Consider the following 19,358-nt stretch of genomic DNA (forward strand, 5'->3'; position numbering starts at 1 on the left):
TTACATTCCTTGAAAATAGAACTGCCACGTCATTCTCTGCCCACGCATAGGCAGCCCACTGTTTCAATGTAATACAATAGGTAGGCCAACTCATAAAGCAGAAAGACAACCATATCCAAATAATCTACAGGACAATACAAATATTTTAATCCCCATGTAGTCCGACTGCACGTGCTCACCCAGAAGCATCAGAAATGCGGACCGCACTCCAATGATCTCTGTTGGGACCCAACTGAAAGCCAGAGTCCATGACCATGACTTGACCATGACTACACTTGGCAGACTGAAAAGGTTTTTAATTATTTACAAATGAAAATACACCATAACATCTCCAACATCAATCTCCCTATTTATGTCATTTACAAAATGGACAAAAATATATAAAAAATGCATAAAAAGGTTATTCAAGGTAGCCAATTCAAGACCCAACTCAAGGTAAATCTTTTGTATTTACAAATGGAGTAGAGACGAGACATGGCAGTAATACCCATCATCCATGGTTGTGTACATTAGGCTCGTGTTGACAACGTTTTGTTACGAAACACAAAAACAAGTGTTTCTTAGTGGACAAGTTCACACAGCATCTCCTTGTTCCACTCAGTTTCAGACCACTTTCTTCCATTCTATACCTACTGAACAGCACCCAGGAGTATCAAGGTTCTCAGGGAGTTCTATCTCCGTGCCGACCGGCTTTCTAACAGCTGGATGACCAGGCGGGTCTTCAGCGACGGCAGCTTGTTGCTGTAGTTCTGTTGGAGCACGGTGCTCAGTCTACTGCGCAGGCTCCGCAGGCATGGCAGGGAGTTGCAGTCAGGCACATTCAGCAGAGTGTGGAAGAACTCTGTCCACAGATCACTGTGGGGATTTCTGGAGAAGAGAGAGGGAAGGAGAAAGTAGTGTGAATTTGAACTATGCTAGAAATATTTTGGGTCAAAAGGGGGAGATGTTTTCAAAACCCAAACAAAAATATTCAAGCGATTACTTGGAGCAACAAAAAGTAGGGAAACCATAAAAGCCATTAGCACTCCTACTCAAGGGTTACCTTCTAAATACTGCATTTGTCTTCCACACACCACCCTCCTGTGTTACTTGCATGTATGTTCCAAAAATCATGCAGTACACCGTTCCAGCTATTCCAAAATAGTCGGTCTAAAACACAAAGAAACGTAGTTAATATTCTCAACCGGTCGTATCGGACATCCACCCATATCACTACAGGACACGCACTTGACACCGACAGACACACTTTACCTGGTAGTTCCATGGTCTCCCACTCTTCATCTCTGTACACTGGAAGCCAGAGGTCATACACTTGGCAGTGAACGAAGTGCCCTCTGGGAACAGAGTCATGTCAATGCTCTGACCCAGGTCAATCAGGGCAAGGCCATGATTCAGGTTATCTGGGTCAAAGGACTTGTTCTCCAGGAACCTAAAACACAACAGACAATTAGCACAGTGAAGAGCCACTGGTAATCCCTGGTAGAGTACTGCATCCACCCGTTACTAGAAATGACTACAGGGAAAACAAAAACAGAAATACATCCGAGAGACATAACCACCAGTAAGGAGCCATCCCTACCTATCTCCCAGCAGGAAGTTGTCTGGTTTGATGTCAGCGTGAACGATGTGGATGCTGTGCAGCTGTTCCACCATGTGCAGCATGCAGACAGTGAAGTAAATCACCAGAGGCTGGGGCATCACCTTGTCAGTCAGGTTTTTGTACAGGTTCACAGCGTTCTGGAGGGGAGTAATAAACATGTTTAACTCCATTTAGTCCTCCGGTGTGGCGTCTTTGGGTGCATCCCAATCTCCTTTCTCTTTTAGTGTAAACTTGTTCATTACTTTCCACATATCTAAAAGCATTGGATTGGTAGAGACATGGGCTACAGGGAGTTTCCATCCTATTTTTAATACCAGTCATTTCCTTTCAAATCAGTGAAGGGAAGTGAACAAGTGCACACAGACGTAGCCCTGACGTTCAATTGTTTGAGAAAATATGGTGGGTGATGAAGAGCGGTTACTACCCACCAATAGGGTGCCACAGTTGTGGAGCTCGCCCAATAGCACGCTGCCGTTCTGAAAGAAGTGGGCAGAGTGGATGTTGCTGAAGAGGTGGCGCACGCTGGGCTGCAGCCGGGCATTCAGCTGAGTGTTGATGTAAAACTCCCATGGATTGGCTGGTTTCTGCACCTACATGTACAGATCAAGATACATACAAGAACTGACAATCAAGCATTCAATAGGAGTGCATGAATTGTGAGGATACGGTCACTATAAAGCCATCATGTTATCATTCCTACCTTTAAAATCATCTTCTCTGAGGTTGTCAGGTCAGTTGCCTGGTAGACCGTGGCAAAGGCACCCTGTCCGAGGACGCAGTCAACCCGTAAGGAGACTTCACCTGTGGATGACCATCAAAGCGATTTTTATATAAAAAATATATAAAAATAGGGTGAATTCTTTTTAAGTCACTGCCAGTAAACACACCAAGACTTTCTTACCCATCTTGATGGTCATCTTGGGTGCGATGCTGGGGACTTTGCACTGCCAGGTGATGAAGTTTGGCTGGGAGGTGAGTGGCATGGGCAGTTTGGAGAGCAGGGAGGAGATCAGCTCATCATCCCAGGGGTCAGAGAACAACTCTGACCCTTGTTCTGGGCTCATAGGAATATCCATGCCGTACCTCACCTCTGGAGCTGGACTCATAGGAATATCCATTCTGAACTTTGATGACGGATGGACTGGACTCATGGTAACATCCAAGCCAAACTTTGATGGTTCTGGACTCATAGGGATGTCCATGGTCTTCAGAGGGAAGCCATCTGTTCTCTGACCCTGACAGGGACTCATGAAGGCATCCAAGTCCAGATCGAGTTCAACCCCAACCTCTGGGCTTTTTACCACTAACCAGTCTGGCTTGGGTGCACACTCTGGGCTCATTGGGATATCGAAAGCAGGTGTTGGGGCTTTCTCTGGACTAGTTGAAACATCAAAGTTGGATTTGAAGGCATCAATCTGGCTCTTTGAAAGGGATGCCTCTTCCACAGGTGCACGCTGTGAGAGAGGACAGGCTGGCTTTAAAGACTGCTCTGGGCTCACATAGACATCCCAGTCTGGTTTAGAGGCCTTGGGAGGAGGGCTTTTGGCCCCTGCCCCCTCAGTATGAGCCAGGGGGGCAGTCTGGTCTCTGAAGGACAGTGCGGCCGGGGCATGATGCTGCACCTCAGTCATGGAGCAGGCAGCCAGGCTTCGCTGGGCCAGGGCTAGCCCTTCCCCCACGATGGTGCCCTGCTCAGCAAAGCCCTGCGCCCTCATAGAGCACTCAGCGCCGGTCTCAGATATCCCATCAGGTGGGCTCTGCTCTATGATAGGGCTGAGGGAGGGAAACAAACTCATTATCTCCACCATGGAGGCAACTACATGCGTTTGACCCAAACACTTGACTACACTTCAAAAACATTGACCAACGAGCATTCGAGTGAAAATGTACAGTACACTGCAGTTACTGGTAGTCTACAATATCAGGTTACCAGTAAGTACCTGAGTTTAGTGGGCTGTCGCAGGAAAGGGCCCTCTTCTGGACCACTAAAGCCTCTGGGGTGATCATTTTCTAGAGGGAGGAGAAAAAATAAAAAGTCAGACAAAAAAGGTCAAGTACTTGCTTTAGACCACATTGTTGTTCTGAACTACAGACACCTTTTACCAGGTGAGGGCATTTGATTTCTGAACAGCTCATGGTTGCATCCCAAATGGCACCCTATTCCCTATGTAGTGCATTACTTTTGACCAGAGCCCTATGGTGGCAATTGGGATGCATGCATACTATGCATGAGCTCAGATAGAGGGCTACCTTGGTCCTGCTCAAAGTTCCAGGAGGAAGGAGCTTTGTTTTGGAAGGGCGTGGAGACCAGGTGGGCCGACAGGGAAAAGTCTCTGGTGCTGTTGGGGCAGGTGGCCAGGGAGTTGTAGCGTGCTCCCCACATAGTGCTTTCATCTGGTATCAATTCCGAAGGAGATTCCTAAGCAAACACACACACACAAAACGATAAAGGTTTGCATTGTGTACACAACTTAACATAACCCAACCATATTCTTTCATTGAGTCCTTGCTAAATGAAGATGAGTATGTCACCATGTAATTTTGCACTTACATCTTGTTTCTCTCTTTTAGATACAGCGATTTCTGCTAGAGCCCTTGGTGGCTTAGCCTTGTCCACCATAGTAGCACTAAATGGAGCAGGAAAAGCATCATAAAGCAGTGTTCATAAATTTACTTTGATAGCAAAGAAAATGGGATGCAGGAGAAGAATGCTTCACCTGCAGTTCTCCTTGTTTTCGTTCTCATCCTGAAAGATTGCGAAAGGCACTGCATTGGGGGGCTTGCTGAACAAAGAGGTGCTTCCTTTAAATAATAATTTAAAAAAGAGAAAGAAAGACATTTAACCACAATGTAAAATCAAAAAGGGTGACCTGCCATTATGCATCTTTTATTGATTGTTGTTTTCTTTTACCTCTCATTTTACTGTGAAGTGTTTTGCAATTGTAAATACACTTCTGATTTGACCTACAGACAAACAAAAAGTTGAGAAGTTACAATCGAAGGGGGAATTGAATTACCCATTCTGTGGTAGACAGCATCAAAGCTCTTCTCAGCCTGATGCATTGACATGCTGGGGAACTGTTCCTCCTGCATGAGGGTTGGAGCCTGGAACATGTCCATGATCGCATCTGGAGGTGAAGATAAAGAGAGGTGAGATACTAAAAAGGACCATATAATTAGGAATTAGAATTCTAGAATGGACATGAACCTTCTTATGGATGGGATGATAAAGGTCAGCCATTTTGGTCAGGGAATTGGTAAACCATGGTTTGCCAGTGCTGTGATAAGATAGGGTGTAAAATAATGAATTTGAATCATTTACCTGCACTGCATGTTTGTTAGCTACTGTAGCTAGCCAGCTAGTTTTACAGGAATAATTGCATCAATTTTTCTAATTAACTGCCAATATGCCAACATTCCATTCAAACAATAGTCAATCCACAGTCATTATCCATATACTGGCTGAAATCAGTTGACGATAGGATTAGACATGTTGTAAATACAACGACTACTGATATTCTATCATATAATAGCACTCACAGCTTTCCAAGAAAACCAAATCTGATATATTTATGGTCTGTTTCCATATATTTTAGAGGCTATTTATACAGAAAATGTGTATAAAACCTGTATATAGTATGTATAATTATATGACAATATTTTAGGTTGACAATTCCATTACACAATTTCTGATATATAGTGCATTCGGAAAGTATTCAGACCCCTTGACTTTTTCCACATTTTGTGACGTTACAGCCTTATTCTAAAATTGATTAAATAGTTATTTCCCCCTCATCAATCTACACACAATAGCCCATACTGACAAAGCAAAAACTGTTTTTTAGAAATGTAATAAAATACTGAAATTTTACATTTGCATAAGTATTCAGACCCTTTACACAGTACTTTGTAAAAGCACCGTTGGCCGCGATTACAGCCTCGAGTCTTCTTGGGTATGACGCTACAAGCTTGGCACACCTTCATATGGGGAGATTCTCCCATTCTTCTCTGCAGATCCTGTCAAGCTCTGTCAGGTTGGATGGGGAGCGTCGCTGCACAGCTATTTTCAGGTCTCTCCAGACATGTTCGATCGGGTTCAAGTCCGGGCTCTGGCAGGGCCACTCAAGGACATTCAGAGACTTGTCTCCAAGCCAATCCTGTGTTGTCTTGGCTGTGTGCTTAGGGTCGTTGTTCTGTTGGAAGGTGAACCTTAACCTGCTCCAGAGCGTTCAGGCTGGGGTGTTCATCAAGAATCTCTTTGTGGGGCCTCCCGAGTGGCGCAGTGGTCCAAGGCACTGCATCGCAGTGCTAGCTGTAGTAGTTACAGTCTTGTCTCATCGCTGCAACTCCCGTACGGACTTGGGAGAGGTGAAGGTCGAGAGCCATGCATTCTTGGGGACCTTCAATGCTGCAGAATGTTTTTGGTACTCTTCCCCAGATCTGTGCCTCGACAATCCTGTCTTGGAGCTCTACAGACAATTCCTTCAACCTCATGGCTTGGTTTTTGCTCTGACATGCACGGTCAACTGTGGGACCTTACATAGACAGGTGTGTGCCTTTCCAAATCATGTCCAATCAATTGAATTTACCACAGGTGGACTCCAATCAAGTTGTAGAAACATCTCAAGAATGATCAATGGAAACAGGATGCACTTGAGCTCAATTTCAAGTCTCATAACAAAGTGTCTGAGTACTTATGTAAATAAGGTACTTCTGTTTTTAATTTGTAATACATTTGCTAAAATTTCTAAAAACCTGTTTTCACTTTGTCATTATGGGGTATTGTGCGTAGATTGACGAGGGGAAGAAATTATATCATCCATTTTAGAATAAGGCTGTAAAGTAACAAAATGTGGAAAAATGGAAGAGGTCTAAATACTTTCCAAATGCACTGCATCACATGCCTTACTTTTATTTTCCTGCATAAGAAAAATCAGGATTATCACTGTACTGCCATTCATTCCTCCCTGACCAATATGGCTGCCATTTTCACCCCATTCTGGAACTTTTATTCAGGTTCATGACATAGCCCCTCTAGTAATTTAATAGGATCTCTCTATGCTAAATCTCCATTGGTTGTACTGCCTTTACCATACACATGTATGGTGGTAATACATTTGAATATCTCCACCAAAAAAGGGATTGAGTGTAGCAGATAGCACAACGGAAGTGATTGATTTGAGCACCAATTTTCTGCCTTTGAATTTAAATCACCAATATCTGAACACAACACACTATGATTGATTGACCAATACATGTATGAAGAAATGCCTTCATTTCAGTAAATGAAAAGAGTTGAGTACCCCACTCACCAAGTGCCTCCCGTGTGTTGACTGTTGGGGATGGGAGAACCCGGGACGGGGTGGCTTGCACCAGTCCCAGAGAAGTGTTAGGAGTGATATGGGACAGGTTCCCAGTCCCTCCCTGTGATACTGACAGAGAGAGTGAGGGACGGTGTAATTAAACCTTTTAATTCACATACGGAAACTAATTAGGGGAATAAAGAGCCCAGATTATGATATTTTACTTACCATCTAATTTCACCTCCGACTCAGTACCTTCACTGACAGACACCTCACTGGAAAAACAAAGGGAAATGATTAGCTTAGACGATAAAAGGCTAAATAATTTAAAACAAATTCATTATCTACATCTCTGAGGTGTCTCGCCCTGCCAGAGCTAAATAGGCTAGAGACACATAATAAATTCTGGTTGTGAATAATGACATCTGAAACCCGGACTAATCTTTAGACATGATGACTCATTATCACTTACTGGGAATCTCTGCCATTGTGCTGCTGGAAGCTGCTGCTGAGGTAGTTCACTAAGCCACCGAGTTGGGACTGGGAGCGAACATCCTGGAGAGGATCTGCCCCGTGCTGCAACTCAGATTCATAGGCTGCTGGCTTCTTTGGGGCCGATCCAAATGACAATCTAATAGGCTTAGGGTTTTGTCTTGGTTGGGGTTGAACCAGAGAGGCCTGTAGAGAATATGCCTGGGGAGCAACTGCAGATGGTTTTGGTGCTTCTGTACATTGACGCAAGTGACCCATTGGTTCTTTTGGCAGCTGAAAGGAGCAGCTATGGGAGGTGTTTTCCTCTTCCACATGTCCAGATGGGGGAGAGGACATCTGTGAGAGCAGGGTGTCTGTGATGGGAACCCTGAGATGGACGCGCTGAGTGTGGGCCGCAGGTTCCTTCACCGTGCCTTTTCTGGGGTCCTGTCCACTGTTCAGTCTCAAGCCTGGAGTGGGTTTGATTCCGAGGTTGTTTGAGAGTGGAGGGTGCCTAAAGGACTGTTGTAGGAACCCAGGATTCAGTCCTGTTGCAGGTGTGCAGGATGCCTGAAAACAGAAGTGCATGCCACATTTAAAAAAAGGGTCATACAAATTCTCTGGGAACCACGACAATAGAAACAACTGAAGTTAAGGAGCCATGTGGATTCTCTTACCTGCACTTGTGGAGCAATAGCTGAGCTTCCCTGGACTGTAGAGCTCACACCGAGGTTACTCTCCAGCTCCTCCAGCAGTTGGTTCATCCTTATCACTTCCTCCTCCTGCTCTCTAGCCAACCTCTGACGTTCCTCTGGTAATATAACACAAACAAACATTGGTCAAAGCTCACAGTTGGCACTGTGGTAGTGAGGCACACACTCAGCTGTTGGTGCATTTGATTTAGATAACGGGTGTCTGTAAAGGATGTCATGTGGCCAGTTCATATTGATGTCTGACTCCACGATAAAATACAGCCTTGCATTTCTACTGTTAGAGGAGTGGGATGCAACATCGCTGCGTTAGAAAGTCATATGATCCTACCAAACTCTCTCTGCTTCTCCACTTGCTTGCATCTCACAAAGTATCGTCTGGCTCGGACCTCCTCGAAGCAAAGTTCAGACCCTTCGCAGATGAGGTCTTCAGTATGGTACATCGACACTGTTTGCAAGTTTACAGCCGGGCCTTGATTGGGTTTATTTACCACCACATTTTCAGACCGGGAGATTCTGCGAGAGAGTCGTTTCATTAGAGGGAATACAATGTAACTTTTCAACAAACAAAAAATATATACACACACGCACACTAAAACGTTTTGTTATTACGTTATAAAGACTTACATGCGAACTGTTCGGTCTGCAGGGAGTTGGGACAGACCTTCGGGGTCCTGTGGCAGAAACATTTATATTTCTCTGTTGATCACTTTCTATGAACAAACATGAGAAATGATTCTGAAGCCATTTATAAACATTTTGAAGACAAAAAAATGTGGTAACTCACCTTGTACTGTGGGCCAGGCTCTCTGTGGGATTGCAGTTGATTTACCAAGTGAGAAGTCTGAAGAGGATTCCGTACACCTTCTGTTTTCATAAACAAATTCAGGTTAGATTGTGGATACGTTAGTCAAAGAACCAGTCCACAAGGAAGAAAACAGTCTCACCTGATGCCCCTGTCCCACCTCTAGAAGCGCTGGTTTGGAACCTCCTGTGAATACATTTAGATGTATCAACAATAAACCCAACATGGAAAGGCTAAAACTTTCAGTCAATAGAGTCCTTAATTTTGACATGTAATTCAAACTAACCTGTATTGCTGAAGGACAGTGTCAACTGGCTCAGCTTGGTTCTCCATGGCTCTCTGGTAGACGGCGTCAGCCTGTTGAAGCAGGCCCTGCTGCTCAAACTGTTGAGCCCACGCCACATAAAGGACTGCAGCTCTGGTGCCAATACCCTTACTGTATATGTGACTGTACAGTTTGATGGGCTCATCATAATAACTTGCACATTTGATGCAGTAGTTTACGTATCGGATGTCATTGGAGTAGCGCTCCTCTTGGAGAAATCTTTGTACTAGACGATCTAGCACAAGAGACATCCCCTTGGCGTCTTCAGCAGGTAATCTCTTCTCTAGATATTCAATAAATCTGAAATAATGTAAAAGTATGGTAAAGATAGTTACACACCAATAAATATTCACACACAAAAAAAAGTTGTTACTCACAAACCAGGTGAGATTTGCATGCAAAAATATCCCATCAATGACAGATGCATAACCCTTTATTGTTTACTTTTGTTTGTGGCCCCCTCTATGAAGATAATAATGGAATAAAACGCATGCACAAGTTACAGTACCTGTCCCATGGATCTAGGGGGTCGTCTCCAGTATAGTTGCTCAAACTTTCCTCAAAGCTCCTGTAAAGCCAATTAATTTGATTAAAAACTCAACCGCAGTTTGAACCCCTTCCTCTTCTGCTTAACTGTTACTGTAGCTAGCTAACTTCTAGCATGGATGACAATACGTTTATGTCAATCAAAACAAAGTATTACTGTAAATTGTATCAGCAAAGAAACTCTAGTATCAAATCTTGTATTATTCACCAAGCAGCAAAATAGGAAATAGTTACTTAACATTAGTTGGCTAGCTACTGTTAGCTAGCAAGGAATCAGGATTAACGTTAGCTGGGTGTGGAAAAATAAAAGCAGTTAGCTAGCTAAGTTACCGAACTTACTGTAAATGTGAACCAACATTCATGGTGTGGACTGAACAGCAGACTGGCGGTTCCCACTCCAAATTCCAACAACACAAATATGAGCAATTACACGCAAATCTAAGTTACATGAATTCAGTAGCTAAATACCAAGTATTGCATTCGCGTCGCTAACAAAGACACTGGTGGCTTATTCTATCTGTGTCGCTAGCATGGCTGGTGTCACAGAGTACTGTGAAACTGTCTTTGCCATTGATCTATAATAAGAACGGACTTTGCTGGTAGGGTATTTCAAATTCCGCGCCTAGCTGATACGTCAAAAATCAGCATCATAAATGAATGCATCCAATCAGCGCCTTTGGAGCGAGTAAACGCGATTTCATTGGCTGGATGAAAAAAAAGATATTCACCTACGTGAAACTTTCGCCAATGCCTGAATCTGCCATTTTGAATCGTTTGATGAATTCGATTATAAATATGTTACAAAATGTGCAAATAAAAAAGTGCTATATCTTAAAAAGGAATGACAACAAAAATATGCTTTTTGGTCTTAATTTAAAATCAGGGATAAGGTTAGCATTGTGGTCAGTGTTGGTGAGTAGTGAACCACATGTAGTTCCACTACTAATTTAACTCCATTTTGCAGTAGCATGGTGGTTGTAGAACTACATTCAAATCTTGGTAGTGTTTTCAGTGGTTAATTACTGTTTTGATGTGTATCTAGCTACTGAAACTACACACTACTTGTTTTGCAAAAATAAAATATGGGTGAAGTAGGGAAGAATTTCCTTTATTTTTCGGCATCAGAACTGCCTAATTCTCTTTTGAAACATAATTTATGTGTTTAATATGCTACATTACATATTCTGTTAACATCTGACTCCAGAGGGATCTATTCTTTCAATTTGTTGTCTGACACTTCAGATTTAAATATGATAATTATCACAAAGTAGTTTGTATGTAGTGAACTACTTTCTCAAAGTAACTTAGTTAAGTAAACTATATTTTTCTTAAGGGTAGCTTTAGTGTAGCTTAACTTCTTCCAGTGTGAAGTAATTGGTAGCTTGTTAACTACATAATATTTTCTAAGTAGCTTCCCCAACACTGAGTGTGGTTAGGGTTAGGTTTATGTTTAAAATCAGATTTTAAAGCTGTAATATGTAACTTTTTGGGAGACTGACCAAATTCACATAGAAAGGTGAGTTATAGATATGTCTCTCATTGAAAGCAAGTCAAAGAAGCAGTAGAACGGTTCTATTTCAGCTATTTCTATGCATCCAGTTCTTAATTAAGTTTCATTTTTGCATCTTTTACTTTCGGTTTTGTACACCAGCTTCAAACACCTAAAAATACAATATTTCTGGTAATTGAAAATATATTTCACATTAGTTTAGATGGTGTCACGTTCCTGACCTTATTTCCTTTGTTTTGTCTTTGTTTAGTTGGTCAGGACGTGAGCTGGGTGGGCATTCTATGTTATGTGTTTCTATGTTGGGTTCATGTTCAATTAGCCTGATATGGTTCTCAATCAGGGGCAGGTGTTTTACGTTTCCTCTGATTGAGAACCATATTTAGGTAGGCTGTTCTCACTGTTTGTTGGTGGGTGTTTGTGCCTGTGTCAGTGTTTGTGCCACACGGGACTGTTTTCGTTCGTTTATTTCATTCGTGTGTTCCTTCCTGTTCGTGCGTTCATGTTTTATGTTCACAAGTTCAGGTCTGTTCACGTCGTTTATTGTTTTGTAGTTTGTTTAAGAGTTGTTTCGTCTTTCTTAAATAAACAAATATGTATTCAACCCACGCTGCGTTTTGGTCCGATCCATGCTCATCCTCAGACGAGGAGGAGGACGAGCGTTACAGATGGTACAATGATTCTCTACACTATACATTGCTTGTTTTGTCATATAAACTGAAATTAGGGGAACTATTAGAATTTTAGCAACCAAAAAATGGCAGAGCTATTTCTGCATACAGTGGGGAGAACAAGTATTTGACACTGCCGATTTTGCAGGTTTTCCTACTTACAAAGCATGTAGAGGTCTGTAATTTTTATCATATGTACACTTCAACTGTGAGAGACGGAATCTAAAACAAAAATCCAGAAAATCACATTGTATGATTTTTAAGTAATTCATTTGCATTTTATTGCATGACATAAGTATGATACATCAGAAAAGCAGAACTTAATATTTGGTACAGAAACCTTTGTTTGCAATTACAGAGATCATACGTTTCCTGTAGTTCTTGACCAGGTTTGCACACACTGCAGCAGGGATTTTGGCCCACTCCTCCATACAGACCTTCTCCAGATCCTTCAGGTTTCGGGGCTGTCGCTCTGCAATACGGACTTTCATCTCCCTCCAAAGATTTTCTATTGGGTTCAGGTCTGGAGACTGGCTAGGCCACTCCAGGACCTTGAGATGCTTCTTACGGAGCCACTCCTTAGTTGCCCTGGCTGTGTGTTTCGGGTCGTTGTCATGCTGGAAGACCCAGCCACGACCCATCGTCAATGCTCTTACTGAGGGAAGGAGGTTGTTGGCCAAGATCTCGCGATACATGGCCCCATCCATCCTCCCCTCAATACGGTGCAGTCGTCCTGTCCCCTTTGCAGAAAAGCATCCCCAAAGAATGATGTTTCCACCTCCATGCTTCACGGTTGGGATGGTGTTCTTGGGGTTGTACTCATCCTTCTTCTTCCTCCAAACACGGCGAGTGGAGTTTAGACCAAAAAGCTCTATTTTTGTCTCATCAGACCACATGACCTTCTCCCATTCCTCCTCTGGATCATCCAGATGGTCATTGGCAAACTTCAGACGGGCCTGGACATGCGCTGGCTTGAGCAGGGGGACCTTGCGTGTGCTGCAGGATTTTAATCCATGACGGCGTAGTGTGTTACTAATGGTTTTCTTTGAGACTGTGGTCCCAGCTCTCTTCAGGTCATTGACCAGGTCCTGCCGTGTAGTTCTAGGCTGATCCCTCACCTTCCTCATGATCATTGATGCCCCACGAGGTGAGATCTTGCATGGAGCCCCAGACCGAGGGTGATTGACCGTCATCTTGAACTTCTTCGATTTTCTAATAATTGTGCCAACAGTTGTTGCCTTCTCACCAAGCTGCTTGCCTATTGTCCTGTAGCCCATCCCAGCCTTGTGCAGGTCTACAATTTTATCCCTGATGTCCTTACACAGCTCTCTGGTCTTGGCCATTGTGGAGAGGTTGGAGTCTGTTTGATTGAGTGTGTGGACAGGTGTCTTTTATACAGGTAACGAGTTCAAACAGGTGCAGTTAATACAGGTAATGAGTGGAGAACAGGAGCGCTTCTTAAAGAAAAACTAACAGGTCTGTGAGAGCCGGAATTCTTACTGGTTGGTAGGTGATCAAATACTTATGTCATGCAATAAAATGCTAATTAATTACTTAAAAATCATACAATGTGATTTTCTGGATTTTTGTGTAACAACATAGGTTGAAGTGTACCTATGATAAAAATTACAGACCTCTACATGCTTTGTAAGTAGGAAAACCTGCAAAATCGTCAGTGTATCAAATACTTGTTCTCCCCACTGTATAAGGAGAGAAATTGTAGAAATAAGCGGACACCATAGTGCCCACAAAACTCATCACTAAGCTAAGTAACCTGAAACTAAACACCTCCCTCTGCAACTGGATCCTGGACTTCCTGATGGGCCGCCCCCAGGTGGTAAATGTAGGTAACAACACATCAACCACACTGATCCTCAACACTGGGGACCCACAGGGGTGCGTGCTTAGTCCCCTCTTGTACTCCATCTTCCCCCGCGACTGCGTGGCCAAGCACAACTCCAACACCATCATTAAGTTTGCTGATGTCACAACAGTGGTAGCCCCATTAAAATCGATGGGGCTGTAGTGGAGCAGGTAGAGAGTTTCAAGTTCCTTGGTGTCCCAATCACACCATATCACCAACAAAGAAACGCCACCTGTTGAAGGGAGACAGATTTTCTGCCAAGTTGGGCCTCTCTCTTCCTCTTCCTCACGATGGTGTAGCCGCAGGACAGCTAGTTTCCGACATCCTATGGGTACATTGACTTTAATACAAAACCTAGGAGGCTCGTGGTTCTCACCCCCTTCCATAGACTTAGACAGTAATTATGACAATTTCCAGAAGATGTCCTTCAACCTATCAGAGCTCTTGCAGCATGAACTGACATGTCCACACAATCAAAGGATCAGAGAATGAATCTAGTACTGAAAGCATAAGCTACAGCTAGCTAGCACTGCAGGTTATATTATGTGGTGAGTAGTTTCTTCCAAAATGAAGGAGAAGCAAGAGATAGAGAGTCTTTTTATCCCCAGTTTCAGTTTCACTTACTTAGCTAGCAAATGCAGCTATTTAGCCTAATCAAACACCCTGCTCAAACAGAGGGATGCTACGTTAGCTAGCTGGTTATGACTATCAACAAAACACTGGCAATCTTCCACTTCAAAGTAAGCTTTTGGTTTTACTAATGTATTGTTTTCCGTAAACAAGCGCTGTAACATTTATGGCCCTATAAAATCTGCAAAAATGTTTGCCTGATTCAGTTGAGTTTTTCCCCAAATTCCGTTGTCTCTGTTTAGTTTTTCCAGGTTTCCATTTCCCCCAAATTTTGATTTTTGAGTGGATACCCTTTAATTCCAATGGGCACCTAGCAAGAGGCTGTTTAGTGGCATTTTTGTAGCACACGTGATGGTATTTTGCAAAACAAATACCCACTGGATTGATGTAAATGATATCATTCTATATATCATTCATGATATCATTCTGCCACCTTGTACTGTAGTTAACTGTCACACCCTGATCTGTTTCACCTGTCTTTGTGTTCCTAGCTCCAACAGTGCAGTAATATCTAACAATACACATAAATCAGAAGTTCAGACCTCAAGAAAAGACCCAGATGCAGACAGTTCGAAGTAACAAAGGTTTATTACAAAAACAGGGGGCAGGCAAACGACAGGTCAAAGGCAGGCAGAGGTCAGTAATCCAGAGCAGAGTCCGAAAGGTACAGAACGGCAGGCAGGCAGAGTTCAGTATTCCAGGGCAGTGTCACAAGGTACAGAATGGCAAGCAGGCTCGGGGCAGGCAGAATGGTCAAATCCGGGAAAACTAGAAAACTGGAACTAGTGCAAGACAGGAGCACGGTTAACACTGGTAGGCTTGACAAAACGAACTGGCAACAAACAGAGAACACCGGTATAAATACACTGGGGATAATGGGGAAGATGAGCGACACCTGGAGGGGGGTGGAGACAAGCACAAAGACAGGTGAAACAGATCAGGGTGTGACAGTACCCACCCCCCTCTAGGGGTGCCACTTGGTGTCCTACCTTGTTGACCGGGGTGCTGGCGTTGGAACTCAGCGATGAGGCCTGGGTCCAGGATGTCCCTAGCAGGGATCCAGCACCTCTCCCTCCCAGTCAAGACACATGAAAAGTGGGATGTATACGGAGGGTACGGGGCAACAGAAGACAAACAGCAGAGGGGCTAATGATCTTGGAGATGGGGAAAGGGACGATAAAACGGGGGGAAAGTTTGCGGGACTCCACCCGGAGGGGCAGATCTCGGGTGGACAGCCATACCCTCTGCCCGAGACGATACCGGGGAGCCAGGGTCCAGTGGCGGTCCACTTGTAGCTGATACCTGGAGGTAGTCTTGAGAAGAGCCGACTGGACTCTCATCCAGGTACGGCGATGGACAAACATCTGGGCCGAGGGTATGCCGACCGCTTCCTCTTGCTCCGGAAAGAGTGGGGGCTGATAACCCAGGGAACCATCGAAAAGGTGAGAGCCTGGTGGCAGAGCAGGGGAGGGTGTTGCGGGCGTATTCAACCCACACGAGTTGCTGGTTCCAGGTGGTGGAATTGGCAGAGACCAGGCAGCAAAGAGTCGTCTCCAGATCTTGATTGGCTCACTCCGACTGGCCGTTGGACCGAGGGTGGAACCCGGAGGACAGGCTGGCCGACGACCCAATGAGTGTGCAGAACGCCTTCCAGAACTGGGACGAGAACTGCGGATCCCGGTCGGAGACCATGAAGGAATGTGTCGAACAGGGATTCCAGGTTCCAGGCACTCTCGGCAGCCAATGTGTGGAAATCAACCACATAGTCCGCCACACCGTGGGAGTCTTGGCAAAGCTGGAGTAATTTACAGGCAGCCTCTCTCCCGGACAACAGAGAATCTAAAACATTTTTTACCTCAGCTACGAACTTCTCCAGGCTGAAACACACGGCAGATTGTTGTTCCCACACCACTGTAGCCCAGGCAAGAGCCCTCCCGGACATTAGCGTTATGAGACACGCCATCTTCGAGCGGTTCGAGAGGAAGGACGAGGGCTGCAGCTCGAAGATGAGGGAACACTGGGAGAGAAACGCCCGACAGGTTCCTGACTAGGGTTGCAAAGGGTCGGAAACTTTCGGGTAAATTTCCGGAATTTTTCAGAAATATTTCCATGGGAAGTTCAGCCTGTGAATTTTGCTTAAATTCATCAAAAAAAGTTAGCTAACAGTTAACCTTTGTGAGATACACAAGGCATTTCTAGGTCTTGTGGCATATTTTGGTTAAACTATCCCCAATTCAATGGAATTGCAACCCTCTGCATGCACAGTGCATTCTCCCATCACATGTACAGCTGATTCTCAAGATCTTGCACCCTAATGAGATGCTATTGAGCCCACACAGTTTCCATAAATGTTTTAAAATGAAACATGTATCTTACAAAGGAGTTGTTTAATCTAACTGCTTAACTATTTATCTGTACATGGAATTGTATTTGTTTTTTTAAATCTATTTTTTCTAATCTTTAAAGGAAAATGCCACGGGCACTATCTGATGTGTGGAAACATTTCACTGCAGCTAATGTAGAAGGAGAAGCTGTGTACATTTGCAAATACTGTGCCAAATCATATGTGAAGAACATAAGACACAGAATCTGGCCAAGTGCATATAAAGTTCCCTCAGAGCTCACAACCTCTGACAAAAGTCCCTCTACTTCTAGTCGAGGTGAAAATGATGAATCAGACACCTTATCGATAGCAACAGCTCATGGTCCTCCTGGAATCAGACGTGTTTGACTCAATGGAGGAACGTAGTCAGAGAAATGCTGATGAATGTCTTGCTCGAGCGGTGTATGCAACTGGTTCACTTCTGGAGTCCTACCCTCACATCACACCCATTGGCTGTGCTGCTCATGCATTGAATTTGTTCCCCAAGGACATGGCACTGAAAACAATGGATACACTCTACAAGAGAGCTAAGGAAATGGTTAGGTATGTGAAAGGTCAACAAGTTATAACAGCAATCTACCTCACCAAGCAAAGTGAGAAGAATAAGAGCACCACATTGAAACTGCCCAGCAACACCCGTTGGGATGGTGTTGTCATCATGTTTGACAGTCTCCTGGAGGGGAAGGAGTCTCTCCAAGAAATGGCCATATCACAGTCTGCCAATATCGACAGCCCCATCAAGAGGATTCTCCTGGATGATGTATTTTGGGAGAGAGTGGTAAGCAGCCTGAAACCGATAGCAGTAGCCATTGCACGGATTGAGGGGGACAATGCCATCCTGTCTGATGTTCAGACTCTGCTTGCAGATGTAAGAAAATAATTCTGTACCTCCCTGCCCACTTCACTGTTGCTCCAATCAGAGGAAACTGCAGTTCTGAAATACATTTTTAAAAAGCGTGAAGACTTCTGCCTAAAGCCCATACGCAGTGTACATATTGGACCTCAAGTATGCTGGCAAGAGCATCCTGTCTGGTGCAGAGATCAACAAGGACTATGGTGTCATCACTACCGTGTCTCGCCACCTTGGCCTGGACGAGGGCAAGGTTCTTGGCAGTCTGGCGAAGTACACTTCCAAGCAAGGGCTTTGGGATGGAGATGCAATATGGCAGTCGTGCCAACATATCTCATCAGCCACCTGGTGGAAGGGACTTTGTGGATCTGAGGCTCTTTCCCCTGTTGCCTCCATCCTCCAAATCCCACCAATGTCAGCCGCCTCAGAGCGCAACTGGTCCTTGTTTGGGAACACACACACACCAAAGCACGCAACAGGCTGACCAGTAGAAGGGTTGAAAAATTGGTGGCCAGCCGGGCAAATTTGAGGCTTTTTGCGCCTGACAACAAGCCATCCTCAACAAGGTTGGAAAGTGACAGTGAAGATGAGGCCTCAGTCTGATGTTCAAGAGGTGGTCCAGGGAGAAGACATGGAAGCCTGAGAGGAAGACAACCAAAGTTTTAGTTTCTAGACTGTCATTTTACAGATGTATGTTGAAAAAGGTTTTTGGGAGATGTGATGGATCATTGGGGATCATTCAATATTCCCTTTCTTTTCTTGTTCAGTGAAATCATCCCATGTGAAGTCAACTCATTTAATTAAAGTTCAATTCATAACTATTTAAAAAATATATATATTGGACGGATTTATTCATTTGCGAAGCGTTCTGGAGGTGGTAAGAAGGTTCTCGGGAAGCAAGGGTGTCTTGGAGAGGCGCACTGCTGACAGCGGTGTTACTGGGGGGCTGAAAGGCTACTGTGGTGGCCAGCTGTCTCATAGGTAATCCGCGGAATTGCTCCAGCAATGTATTCAAGGCACAGTCAAGGTGTTCTGCCAAGGTCTGGAATCCGTCCAGAAGACCTCGAAGTAACTCCTCGTGTCTCCCAATAGTGGCTCCTTGGGAGGAGATGGCATTGCGGAGCTGGTCCGAGTCTGCAGGGTCAGTCATGGCCAGTTCGTATTTTCAGACCGTAGGATGAGACCCAGATAGTTCGAAGTAACGAAAGTTTATTACAAAAACAGGGGGCAAGCAAACGACAGGTCAAGGGCAGACAGAGGTCAGTAATCCAGAGCAGAGTTTGAAAGGTACAGAACGGCAGGCAGGCTCAGGGAAGGCAGAGGTCAGTAACCCAGGGCAGTGTCACAAGGTACAGAACGGCAGGCAGGGTCAGGGCAGGCAGAGGAGTATGGGAAAACCACTGGTAGGCTTGACAAGATGAACTAGCAACAGACAAACAGAAAACACAGGTATAAATACACAGGGATAATGGGGAAATGGGCGACACCTGGAGGAGGGTGGAGACAAGCACAAAAACAGGTGAAACTGATCAGGGTGTGAATAATGGAATGAAGAAATATTGAAATATTAGTATGAGCAATCTCAGAGTCTGGAGTATTTATATACAGTATACCATATTTACATAAGCATTCAAACCATTTGCTATGAGACCCGAAATTGAGCTCAGGTGTGTACTGTTTCTATTTATCATCC

At 44.3% G+C, this 19,358-nt stretch overlaps 1 protein-coding gene across 1 annotated transcript; it reads right to left on the minus strand.

Annotated features, from left to right (window-relative positions):
• Positions 1-275: 275 nt before the first annotated feature.
• Positions 276-10,310, minus strand: LOC139583075 (mitotic checkpoint serine/threonine-protein kinase BUB1-like). The gene is made up of 23 exons (XM_071413809.1): positions 10,100-10,310; positions 9,723-9,782; positions 9,176-9,514; positions 9,032-9,075; positions 8,872-8,951; positions 8,712-8,758; positions 8,416-8,600; positions 8,052-8,185; positions 7,376-7,944; positions 7,132-7,178; positions 6,913-7,032; positions 4,618-4,728; positions 4,318-4,402; positions 4,152-4,227; positions 3,851-4,019; positions 3,541-3,610; positions 2,502-3,373; positions 2,301-2,401; positions 2,029-2,190; positions 1,580-1,737; positions 1,252-1,429; positions 1,043-1,149; positions 276-867 (listed from the first exon to the last, which is right to left on the minus strand). Exons 1-23 carry the CDS (start codon positions 10,120-10,122, stop codon positions 672-674), a joined length of 3,933 nt encoding a protein of 1,310 aa, XP_071269910.1. The 5' UTR covers positions 10,123-10,310; the 3' UTR covers positions 276-671.
• Between the last annotated feature and the right edge of the window lie 9,048 nt (positions 10,311-19,358).

Source organism: Salvelinus alpinus, chromosome 8 (genome assembly GCF_045679555.1).
Source record: "Salvelinus alpinus chromosome 8, SLU_Salpinus.1, whole genome shotgun sequence".
NCBI classification, from domain to species: domain Eukaryota; kingdom Metazoa; phylum Chordata; class Actinopteri; order Salmoniformes; family Salmonidae; genus Salvelinus; species Salvelinus alpinus.